Consider the following 12,190-nt stretch of genomic DNA (forward strand, 5'->3'; position numbering starts at 1 on the left):
ATACAGCCTTCAGGGAACATGCTCCCCACTCCAGCACCCACTTTAAAAAAAGATTTGGCCTGAAATGGCTAGTTGCCCTTTCGAAGTATCATGATTGGCTGTTTCAGGTCATTCATCAGCTTTATTCAGGCCTATAGCGGCATTTTTTCCAAAACTGAAAGTGATTGGATTGTCACTTGTGTTTTTGAAAGAGTTTGCTAAGAATCTAAATAAGAATAAGGGTAAGGTACAATGGAGTGAAGTGGCAGAGGTGCTCCATAGAGGTTGAATTTAGCCATTTCAGCCCAATTTGTTTTATTTCTAAAATCTAAACAAATTTAGAATACGATTGTAGTAGTTATGGTGGATGTTAGAAGATAGTCCTGGCCTTCCAAGAGTCATGTGGGTGGATGTTGCCCAACATTGTTTTGAGGCATTGACCCAAAGATAATCCCAGCACCTTGTCACAAAATGATTCCCATTAGAAGCATTCTGTATAATTTTGTGCAGTTGTATTAATTGGGCATCCACAGGTTTTTCACGTTTCCCCATGTCATGGCGCTGCTATCAGGGTTGGCCCCCACCATGTCCGTTGACTCAGGCAGCAAAATGGTGTGGCCTGACTGACTGACGAGTTCACCCCACAGATGGTCAGACTCATGAGGGGGAGAGCTGGATCACTTTCATCCCTTTCCCATCACTCTTCTCCATCATCCTCCATGAACTGAAAGGTGAATGTCTGCCACCAGGATACCTATCCTACTTTTATAGATTCCTTCTTCCTTGTTGACCACCCTGCGTGATCTGCGTAATATGAGTTTTTAACTCAGTAGGAAGCTGACAAAGGAAGAGTAGATTCATTAGTGCAAAATTTACTTTCCTACACATGGCTCAAAATGGAGACAGATGATGGGGATGTTATGAAGAAGACACAGCTGTTGGCTATGGTCAGATTCTTCCTTTCTTGCAGTTTTTATTCTGTGTTGGGTGAATCCCTGCTCTGTGAAGAATGTGAATTGCCTTGAAAACCTAGACTCTCAAAACAAACTCTTGCCTGGAATATTAATGATTAACAACAGTGTTCCTTACCCGTTCGAAATCTTCATGCATTTTTGATGCTGGCTACACAGGCTGGTACTAGGATCAGCTGTCGCTGCATGAATTCAGTAAGCTCCACCACTTAATTTTACTGGACATATTGGCTCAGGAGCTATACGAAAAAACAAGTTTAAAATATGCTCACTAAACTCCCTAGATTTATTAATATTATTTTGCTTTGCCTTGCACATGCTAAAGGATGCCAATACTTGCTTTAATATAGATGTAGCAGTTTCTATGGAAAGCAGCCCCTCTACCTAAATCCAGTACAGTTATCATAAAAATTGAACAAAGTGATCTTGTTGCATACATATCTAATGGGATTAGTAGCTCTATGATCCTTATATGTATTGTTATTTCTTGGAAGCATAATCTTACAAGCCACTTATCACCCGTCCTTTTTTTTTTTAAAGGAAGTTAGGTTACAATCTTGCACAAGGCTTCTTTGAAAGTAAACCCTTTTCAACTAAGTACAGCTTATTTCAGAAATGAACAGCAAATAACGATTCTGCTGTAAGGTTTTCTTTGAGGGGGTTAGTTCAAAAAGTCTTATGAATGGAAATAAAAAATGTATTCACACTACTCTTATGATTTCTCATGGGTGGGGCTGGTGGAGGACTCTTCCGTGTTCAGCCCATGAGAGGTTGTGTTACAGTGTAAAATCATACCATGTAAGGGGCGTGCAGACTAGTAGCCCATAAAAGGGGTCTTGGGGGGGCAACTGTATACAAAATGTTGTGCAGCAAGGTGGGCAGATAAAACAAACCCTATGGATTAAGGGGTTACTGTCTACAAACAAAACATCTTGTGCTCAGTCAGAAATGGCTTCCCGTAGCAGACTTCCTGTAGCAGAAAAGCACCTTTGTATCCAAGCCCCTGTCTTTTGGTGAATCCACCAGGATCTCATGTGCCTACTTTGACTGATGCCTTAAAACATGACATGCTGCCAGTGAATCAAGGTGTAGGATTGAGCAAAGATCTGATGGGCTGGTAGGAACTTGTTGCCGTGTAACAGCAATGCAAACAGATCTGAGAATTGGCCTGTTGGGAAGAGTACACAGAGAGCTGCTTTTCCAACATCAGTCTTTTGCAGCCTTACGCACTGTTATAACAGGGATCATAGTGTGGGATAGCCCTGGACCCGAATCAGACCACATAGATCCTTCTTAAAAGTCACTGTCAGATACATAGATCATAATCATATTCGTACTTCCAGAAGACTGAAGCTAACCAGAATGGGGTTACCCTAGCTTGATCATTGCTGGAGGTACATGGGTTAAACGGCAGAAGCCTCTGTGCTGCAAGGTCAGAAGATCAGCCGTCGTAAGATCGAATCCATGCAACAGAGTGAGCTCCCGTTACTTGCACCAGCTCCTGCCAACCGAGCAGTTCGAAAGCACGTAAAAATGCAAGTAGATAAATAGGTACCACCTCAGTGGGAAGATAACAGTATTCCGTGTCTAGTTGCGCTGGCCGTGTGACCACAGACACTGTCTACGGACAAACGCTGGCTCTATGGCTTAGAAACAGGGATGAACACTGCACCCTAGAGTCAGACATGACTGGATTAAATGTCAAGGGGAACCTTTTCCTTACCTTACCATGTAAGACCTATGAAACGGCACACATTTTAAATTTTTTCTTTCCGTACTAAAATGAATGTGTACTATTAACTTTTACAGCTTTAGCAATTTACTTCTCAAATTCCTCCTTGGCTTACTTGGTTCCAAATGTACTTTTAGCTGACAGTATATTTGGAGTTGCTGCCTATTAACTTCCTTCAATCTGGCAACATCTGTGAAGTGAAGTAGAACAAGATACTGGCTGAAATCCAGCTCTGCATGCTCATTGGTGGATAACGTGATCAGCAATGGCTTTCTTTAGGGATATAATATGCATGCAACTTGTTTACATTGTGTATGAGTTGTGTGCACCCTGAATGAGGCTTTAATCAGCAGTGATTTGTCTTTAGCCAGCCGCAATTTGCTGCTGTTCACGTCCTCATTCCTATTGTGGATATGGAGCTGTACAACAGGGTTTAGACTGTTGTGTCTGACTCAGGCTTCTGTCAAAAATAGCAGCCCTATGCATAGTCTTCCTCTTTTTAACTGTGATGTGCAATATATCATCATCACCACCAGTATCATTACAATTATCATCACCGCTCTCTCCTGACATTATTCCACTGCAGTTCCAGGTTGGGATGTAGATACGCATACTCTATCACAGCACAGATAGTTTGTGCCTAAAGGTTTAAGAGAGAGGGGACAGAAATGACATGGATCTACCTTTTTTGTGACAGCCAAGTGAGAAGTGAGGCATGTAGTGGCACCCCACGATGGCACAATTTTTGTTGTGAAAGCTATGTCTAATTCTGTAGATATAGTTTGGTTCAGCTCAATTTGTGCATCTTTTAGAATCTGCATCTGAAACTGACCCTTCTCTTCACTTGTTTTAAAGTTATATAATGGGATTTTAAATACAAACTGGCTGAACAACTTTCAGAGGCCTTAGAGGGAAATACACAGAAACACCTGAAAATCCTCAGGTGGACAATGCCTTTCTTACAGGGTGGGAAGACACCCCCCCCAGGGCCATTTTTGCTCTCCTCCCTAGCCCTCCCTCACCAAATTTTAAACATTGGCTTTTGACCAACTCTAAAATAATTCTCTGAAGAGCATGTCTGTTCAATTTTTAGATGACAGTGACTTTCCAAGATGAAAATAGGCCTCTAGTGGAGTGTTGAACCCTTGTGATTGATTGCCAAGGTTGTTGGGAGGTTGATATACAACTCCAAATGCCTTGTAATAGTGCAAGGCACTATGAAAATGCCAACTGCAGCACCAGCCACCTACCTGTTCAGGAAGGGGAAATGCCACAGGAGTTAGATGCCTGGCATCCCTCTAGTATTGTACAATAGGTCTATTCTTTGCCTGGCATGCAAATGACCCTATATTTCAGGCAATGGCATTTGGATGGCAGTTGTGCTGCCATTAAATAAAAGTTCCAAATAATTAGACAAACCTGACAGACTTTTAAAAAAGAGGTGTATTGACATCTGAACAGGTAGGTTGTGCATAAGACAGAGCTGGACAGGGTTGTATTCCCACCTGTGCATGTTCCTTTGCTCAATTTTAAATCTAGATGGAATCTCTCTCTGCATTAGAAGGAACAATTCTCCTTGTCAATTCTCATTCGTTGCTGGTATTTACTGAATAGTCAGAGCAGTATTGTTCATCCCAGAATATTCTATATTTGCTTCACAAAAGTGTCTAGTTCTACATTAATTTGGACCCCTCATACAAGTGAAATCATATCTTCTTTTTCGTGGCCTCTGTGAATGCACACATATGGGTATTGTCTGCACCTGCGCTGACTCTCTCGAAAGATTCTAGACCTAAAAGTAACAATTTTATGGTGTGATCCTCCACGAGGTATATGCTCCTCCCACCCACCATCTTCCCCAGTTCCTTTTTTCCGCCAAGTTGAACGGTTCTCAGGAAAGATTGAGCGCTACGCTAGTTGCCTTTTGGCTTTTTTCTAGGCTCCTTTGAGCTTTTGTTTGTTTTAATTACCTACTTAGTGATCCTCCGCGTCTTTTGTTTGCCTAATCACCTTCCCACGGTCTTTTTATTCCCATTCGTGCCCTGCTTGTAAAAATTTAACCAAGCCGGCACTTAAACAGATGCTCCAAAGACTTCAGTCTTACCTTTGGCAAACAGCCATGAATCCTCCTGCTTTGTCTTCAGAAGCGGCTAAATCTCCTGCCCTTTCAGCCGATAGACTTCCAGTGGGCCAGTCTACCTCTGATTCTACCTCCGTGCTACCAGTTAAGGACACTGCTGAAAAAGCAAAATCGTCTGGTGAGCACAAGTTGCCCTCTTCTCAGAAGTCTCGAGCCCACGATTCCAGCTCGAAGAAAAAACCTAAACCTGACCCTAAGAGGCCCAGAAAGGACAAACTTCCCAGAGTGGAGCCCCCTCAGCCTTCTCTGCCTTCCCCTATCCTTGAGGAATCGTCTAGAGAAGCCCCTGATTTTGCCTCGGACGGAGACGATGCCCATGATGTTGCGCCCCCCCCCACGATGCCGCCCCAAACTCCCCAGTTCAGCCCGCCCTCAGCCCATTCCAACCCCGACTCAGGGCGGGCAGCTGAAAGTTCGGCATCCGATCTGGAGGTTTCCCCTTCGCCTCCACGGAAGAGAACGGAGAAACGAAAGCACCTCTCTCCACCGAAGTCGGTCCCATCGCAGAGCGACTTATGCCCTTTTCCAGTGGTATCATACCATTTTGACCCCTTCATGTGGCAATCCTGGTACAAGAGGTTCCAGCCTGAGCAGGCTAAACGGCCAAAAACGACGCCAGAACTCCCCCATGCCGTTCCCTTTGTGGACTCAAGCCGCCTCCGTGCGACTGCTTGGCCCCGACAGTTTTGGCTCCGCCCGTTTGCCCCCTCATCCCATCTAAGCGGATGCGAGACAAGGTTCGCGAGGCCCTACCAGTGCGTCCTCCACCCTTGATACCGGACCTAGTGACATCTCAGGACCCTTTCGAAGACTTGCCACCCGAAGGGCATCAAGCTCCCCCGATGGAAGGCTTTGGCCCATCGGACTACCCTTCGTCTCCAGGCTCCCCTGCATCTTCGGAGGCACAACACTCTCAGTCCTCCCATGAGCCCGACCTTCCCCTTCCTATCCCAGATACAAGGGGCAGCCACGCTTCATCTTCCTCGGATGACTTCTCCTCCTATTCAACCCTCATCTTTCAGATGGCACAAGCCCTAAATCTCGACACTGAACAACCCCCGTCAGCTGATGCCGACCCGGTGTTCGATGATATTAATCAGGAGCATCCCATTCCTTTGAGTCTCCCCTTTAACAAGTCTATCCTTCAACTTATCAAGGACACTTGGGGAAAACCCCCTTCAATCATGCAGATCTCTCGCCGCACCGATGGCCTCTATAGGACCCATGGTGCCAATGCCAAATTCCTCAACAAACATCCAATGCCTAATTCTATCATTGTCGAGTCTAGTCAGGCTTGAACTCAGGCTAAGTCCAAACCTACCCTCGCCAATAAGGACGGCAGGAAAGTCAACACGATGGCCAAACGAATTTACTCTCTGCAAGCCTTCTTACTCAGAAGCATCAGTTATCAAGCAACTATGGGCGCTTTTCAGCGTCATCTTTGGAATCAAGTCCTTCCTTTCATTGAATCATCTCCTGAACTCATGAGATCCGACCTCATCAACATCCATTCACAGGCTATTTCTCTTGCCAAGTATCAGAGGATTGCGGCGCGACACTCCGCTGAGGCCACTTCTAAAACTCTAGTTACCTCTATTTCCATTCGACGCCATGCCTGGCTTAAATCCTCCACAATCTCTGATGACATCAAGTTGAGAATTGAGGATTTGCCTTTTGACGGTGCCGGCCTGTTCAACTCCACAACCAATGACACCATGGAAGGCTTCCATAAGAAGCATAAGACTGCGAGCTCTTATTCTGCCCAGCCATTCAGGCCAGTATCATCCTAAACAATATCAAAATCAAAGGTTCCAACCTTATAGACAATATCGCCCCCATCAAGCTGACAGGTCCCTACCTGCCCCTCAATCTCTGATGGCATCGTACCGACCTCAAACTCTACCTCGTCAACGCCAGTCCTTTCAAAAAGGACAACGAAAGGGTAAGCAATATTGACAACTACCTATGCCTCCCTTGTCTGATATCCCTCTCTGCCCAGTGAACTGTACCAGGCTGGCCCCATTTTTCCATCGTTGGCGATCCATTACCTCAGACAAATGGGTTCTATCCATTATATCTTCTGGGTATCTCATAGAGTTCTCCGAACTACCTCCGTTGGGGTTCATTCGATACACCCCTTACTCTTCTGCTTTGCAGGACGACGTCACCAAACTTCTCCAGAAACATGCCATTTTTCCAGTCCCTACTTCGGACTCCCTCAGTGGTTTCTACTCAAAATACTTTACTGTTCCTAAGAAAGATGGAGGCCTCCACCCCATCCTTGATCTTACCCATCTCAACCGTTTCATATCTCCACGCAAATTCCGCATGCTTACACTGGACTCTATTATCCCTTTGCTTTCCCAGGGAGACTAGTTCATAATTATCAACCTGCAGGACGCCTATTTCCACATATCCATTCACCCGGACCACCAAAAATTCCTTCGGTTTCATTTCAACAGCACTGCCTTCCAATTTCGCGCCCTCCCGTTCGGGTTCTCTACCGCCTCTCGGACTTTCACCAAGTGAATGGCGCCGGTAGCTGCCTTCCTCAGGCTGCAGGGAGTAAACATTTATCCCTACATCGACGACTGGTTGATAGTGGTGACATTGTACCATGATGCCATAAAAGCACGGGACGTAACCCTCCATACGCTCCACAGTCTTGGTCTCAAGATCAACCTCGAAAAGTCACACTTGACCCCAAAACAAACGGCCAAGTTCATAGGCATGGAGGTGGACTCCCTCTGTGCAAGAGCTTTCCTGCCTCTAGACAGGATCAGGAAAATCTGAAAGGCTGTCCGCCTTTTTCAAACACATCACTCCGTTTCGGCACATCACGCCCAATACCTCCTGGGAATCATGGCATCGACAACGGCCGTCGTCCAACACGCCAGGCTCAAAATGCGATCCCTGCAGGCATGGTTTCTTTCCCTATTCAATCCGCTCACAGACCCTCCATCGGCCCTGTTACCGGTGACACCAAAGCTAGCCTCCCAGCTCTACTGGTGGACTCGTCCAGACAACCTTCTCATTGGCAGGCTCTTCTCGCCTCTAAGACCTTCCATACAGGTCACAACTGACACCAGCCCCACGGGGTGGGGTGCTCATTGCCTCCAGCACACAGTTCACGGACTCTGGTCCAAACAAGAGCTGCCACTTCACATAAACCATCTAGAACTGTTGGCTATCATCAAAGTGTTCCACGCTTTCCTTCCCCTCATTCGAGGACAAGTGGTGCAGTTGGCAACAGACAACACCACTGCACTCTTTTATGTCAACAAGAGGGCACTCATTCCCCTTCCCTGCTCTACCTAGCGGTTGACCTCTGGGAGTGGTGCTATTCCCACCATGTTTTCCCTATTGCTGTCCATATTTCCACCGACAACAACACCTTGGCAGATCAGCTGAGTCGGCTACCGACGAGAACACACGAATGGACTCTGAACGATGTCATATTCCAGCGGCTGTGCCGACGATGGGGCACGCCCTCGATAGACTTCTTTGCAGCCGATGCCAACAAGAAATGTCCCCGGTTCTGCTCCAGAGCAGGACGGGTCAGCAACTTTCTGGGAGACGTGTTCCTGATGGACTGGTCCCAAGATCTCCTTTACGTATTTCCCCCTCTGCCTCTGCTCCAGAGGGTGATCGTCCGTCTCCGACAGGACGGGGCTAACACAATCCTGATAGCCCCGTACTGGCTCCGCCAGCCATGGTTCACTTACCTGGTCTCGATGTTGTCAGACATGCTCCGCCTTCCTCTCCGCCCAGATCTCCTCTTGCTCAACCACGGCCTCGTTCTTCACCCAGACGTTGCCTCTCTCAGTCTTGCGGCATGGAGGATACTCCTGATGTGATGCAGGTTCTTCTTCGAGCCCGAAAACCTTCCACTACCCTCCTATACGAAAACAAATGGAAGTGTTTCTTAAAGTATACTTGGGACAATCACTTACCTGCTATACCTGTTTCTCTGAAGACTCTCCTCGCCTATCTCCTCCATCTCTTCAGTTTCAGCCTTTCCCAGTCCACATTAAAGGTCTATCTTTCAGCCATTATGGCTCACCAGCCCGACGACTCTCCCTCCTCCAAGTTGTTTTCTCACCCAACTGTCAAGAAGTTCCTCAAAGGGCTTAACAACATTCGCCCTCCTCAACAACGTATCACCCCCCCAGTGGTCACTGCAGCTGGTTCTTAATGCCTTGATGCGGCCTCCGTTCGAGCCCATGGCATCCATCGACCTCAAATTCCTGACTCTTAAATCAGCCTTCCTTGTTGCGATCACATCAGCCAAACGAGCTAGTGAACTCACTGCTCTTCGAGCCGATCCTCCCTTTATCCAGTTTCACCCCGATAAAGTGACTCTTTATTTTGATGTTTCCTTTCTCCCGAAGGTGGTCTTCGACTTCCACATCAACCAACCCATCATACTACCCTGCTTCTTCAAGTCTCCTTCGTCGCCCCTAGAACATATGCTCCATAATCTCGATGTCAGACGTGCCCTGGCTTTCTACGTCGAAAGGACAAAAACTTTTAGAAAGTCCAATAAACTCTTTCTATGCTTTCACGGCCCAAACAAAGGGGCCTCAGCCTCCTCTCAATCCATAGCACGTTGGATTGTACAGACTATCTCCCTGGCTTACAGCTTGTCGGGGAAATCCCCTCCAGAACATTTGACAGCTCATTCCACCAGGGCGCTGTCCACCTCTACTGCCTTTCAGTGTGGCACTGAGGTTCCTGACATCTGTCGTGCCACTACGTGGTCCACACCATCCACGTTTGTCAAGCATTACCGTCTAGATGTCAGAGCATGCCAAGATGCTGCATTTGGCAGAGCTGTCCTGTCATCCTTCTTACCGTGACGTCCCACCAACCAGTAAGTGCAGCGTGCTAGTCACCCATATGTGTGCATTCACAGAGGCCACGAAAAAGAAAAAGAGGTTACTTACCTGTAACCATATTTCTTTGAGTGGTCGTCTGTGAATTCACACAACCCACCCATCCTTCCCCTCTATCTGTCACGGGTTAATTATGTAATTATTTAATTAATTCCTTCCTTCATACCCGGCGGATAAAATTAAGGAACTGGGGAAGATGGTGGGTGGGAGGAGCATATACCTCGTGGAGGATCACACTATAAAATTGTTACTTTAAGCTCTAGACTCTTCCGAGAGAGTCAGCGCAGGCACAGACAATACCCATATGTGTGAATTCACAGAGGACCACTCAAAGAACTATGGTTACAGGTAAGTAACCTCATTTTCTCCATCTTCCCTCTTTCACCCAGCCACCTTTCTCAAATCTTTATGTCCATCCCTTTCATGTGTGAATTTAGCAGTGGTTTACTGAAGACGGGAACAACTGAGCCCAACAAAACTAAACAGGAGAGGTGCTAAGGTGTTTGGAGAGGGGGGAAACTGACCGGCACAAACATAGCCTTAAGGAAACATAATAAGATGAAACACATGAGTAAATTGTGCACTGGAGCAAATCAAAAGAAAGCAAAACAAGCATACTGTAATCCCAACAGGAGTATTAAAAAAATCTTGCAGAATAAGCTTTTTTGTCCCACGTTCCCTCTGTTTACACTTTACGGACACCAAGATATGGTCCTGCTATCGTGGGTGCAAGGAAAGTTGAACAGATGCCCAACGTGGATGACTTCAACGTGCAAGAAAGGTCTCTGAAACCAAGAGTATAAGCAGCATTGTGCGATATACTTTTCAGTGGCTGAGGCAAGATGAAGCAAGGAGGATGAGTCAGTGTAAACTGAGTCAACCCAGTGTTACGTAAAGACCTTGGTTGCCTAGCTGTTTTTAATTCTGAAGTTTAATCCAGTGTTCTCTTCTGAATAGGAAATGTTTGATGTTATTCTGGATGAAAATCAGCTTGAAGATGCTTGTGAACACTTGGCAGAATACCTTGAGGCCTACTGGCGTGCCACACACACTACCAGCAGCACACCCATGACACCTTTGCTTGGAAGGAACTTAGGCTCTACTGCACTATCCCCTTACCCTACAGCAATCTCTGGATTACAGGTATGAGTCCTTGCCTTAGTCATGTGTGCATATCAGCTCCACGATGCAGATCGGAGGAAGTCTCTCTCCCTCTTTATTCATTCCAAACAGGCATAACACGGGATTCGCTGTGCACACAGAAATCTGAATATGCCACAGCAGCCCCATTTTCTCCAAAAAGGGAGTGCTTTTCCATTCATTAATGTATGTATATCATTCCCAGTATAGCTATATATTTGAAAGAAATTACCTCCACCTGTACCATAAAGGGCCACAGGTTTTTGAAAGGTGTACCTTTTGGTGTCTCTACTGGAAAATGTTGACAAATGTTTACTTCACTAGCAAGTTGTGGCAAAATGGAGCCAGTTATGGCATGTCCATCAGCTGCAGTTCAGTCAAATGCCTTGTCATCTCCAATTATCTGGGTCCAGTGATGTTTCTCCCCCATACACACCAATAAGTGCAGCCTTATTGTCTCAACACCTGAAAAGGTTCTGCTGAGCGTGGAAACCGTCTCGACTGAAAAGTGCCATGTGCAAGGGTTACGAAACTTTAGTGATTGTTCTGGTAGGGTTTGTTATCAAATATGAGTCATCACGATGGTACAACCAATAAATAGTATAGATGTGCATGTCATATGTGCATGTACGCAGGCAAATAATATCTAGCCAACTCACTTGCCCTTGTTTTTTTTATTGTTTTGTTTTAATACAGATGTAGTGTCTATAATGTGAATACTGCTATATATAGACTGAAGGGAATGAAGCATGATCTCTTGCTTTTTGGAAAAAAAGAGCTCTGTAAATGTTCTTAGAAGACAAGTGTGCAAGAAATATACGACCCTAATTACCACAGTGGTTAAGCTTGCCAAATCTTTTACATGTTGACCAGCTCACAAGAAAAGTTGTACTACCATGCTAACCCCTCCCCCTTGCTCTAATTTGCTTTATTTATTTCCAGAAGTTGCACTTTGGCAAAAATTTGTTCATCTGTTTTGGTTTTTTTTTAAAATGATGAATAAAATATTATTCCCATGATAAAAGGATTCTGACCATTTTTTTCCCACAGGGATAGCTCAAAAACGGCTGGCCTTTGAAACTTCAAACGTGGCATGTAAATAGTCCTTAATGAGAAGTACGTGTTTTATTAAGTTTTGGGGGAAATGTCTTTTCAGTACAAGTTCTGTATGTCTGTAAGTGCAAGATCAAGAGTGCACAGAGATCAATTTCACAAAAGAGCTTGGCACGTTTGTGTGCTGCTTGATACGTGTACGCTTTCCACTGTATCTCAGCTGAAAAGCTAAGCAAATTACTAGCATCTCCAAAAATGCAGTCTGCTGATCAAAAACATT

At 45.6% G+C, this 12,190-nt stretch overlaps 1 protein-coding gene and 1 long non-coding RNA gene across 7 annotated transcripts in view; one reads left to right on the forward strand and one right to left on the reverse strand.

Moving 5' to 3' along the window:
- CACNB4 (calcium voltage-gated channel auxiliary subunit beta 4) overlaps positions 1 to 12,190 on the forward strand; it is a 222,144-nt gene that overhangs the window by 196,510 nt on the left and 13,444 nt on the right. For 2 of the 6 annotated variants that reach the window (XR_012081870.2, XR_013536865.1), the window contains 2 exons: positions 10,675 to 10,860; positions 11,908 to 11,973. Coding sequence is in view for 4 of the 6 variants with exons in the window: in XM_072983212.2 (XP_072839313.1) it covers positions 10,675 to 10,860; positions 11,554 to 11,559 (192 nt within the window). In the remaining 2 variants the exon portion in view is untranslated. Of the gene's footprint in view, positions 1 to 10,674; positions 10,861 to 11,553; positions 11,876 to 11,907; positions 11,974 to 12,190 lie in introns of those variants that run through there. The other 4 variants (XM_072983212.2, XM_078376607.1, XM_072983195.2 and 1 more) reach the window with 2 other exon arrangements.
- The window catches only part of LOC110080838 (uncharacterized), a 32,056-nt gene that overhangs the window by 18,034 nt on the left and 1,832 nt on the right, over positions 1 to 12,190 (reverse strand). Inside the window, exons 2-4 of the long non-coding RNA XR_013536866.1 lie at positions 8,548 to 8,720; positions 4,787 to 4,919; positions 1,069 to 1,189 (exon numbers count right to left, since the gene is read on the reverse strand). This is a non-coding gene — a long non-coding RNA (uncharacterized LOC110080838). The remainder of the gene's footprint in view (positions 1 to 1,068; positions 1,190 to 4,786; positions 4,920 to 8,547; positions 8,721 to 12,190) is intronic.

Source organism: Pogona vitticeps, chromosome 1 (genome assembly GCF_051106095.1).
Source record: "Pogona vitticeps strain Pit_001003342236 chromosome 1, PviZW2.1, whole genome shotgun sequence".
In the NCBI taxonomy this organism is placed as follows: domain Eukaryota; kingdom Metazoa; phylum Chordata; class Lepidosauria; order Squamata; family Agamidae; genus Pogona; species Pogona vitticeps.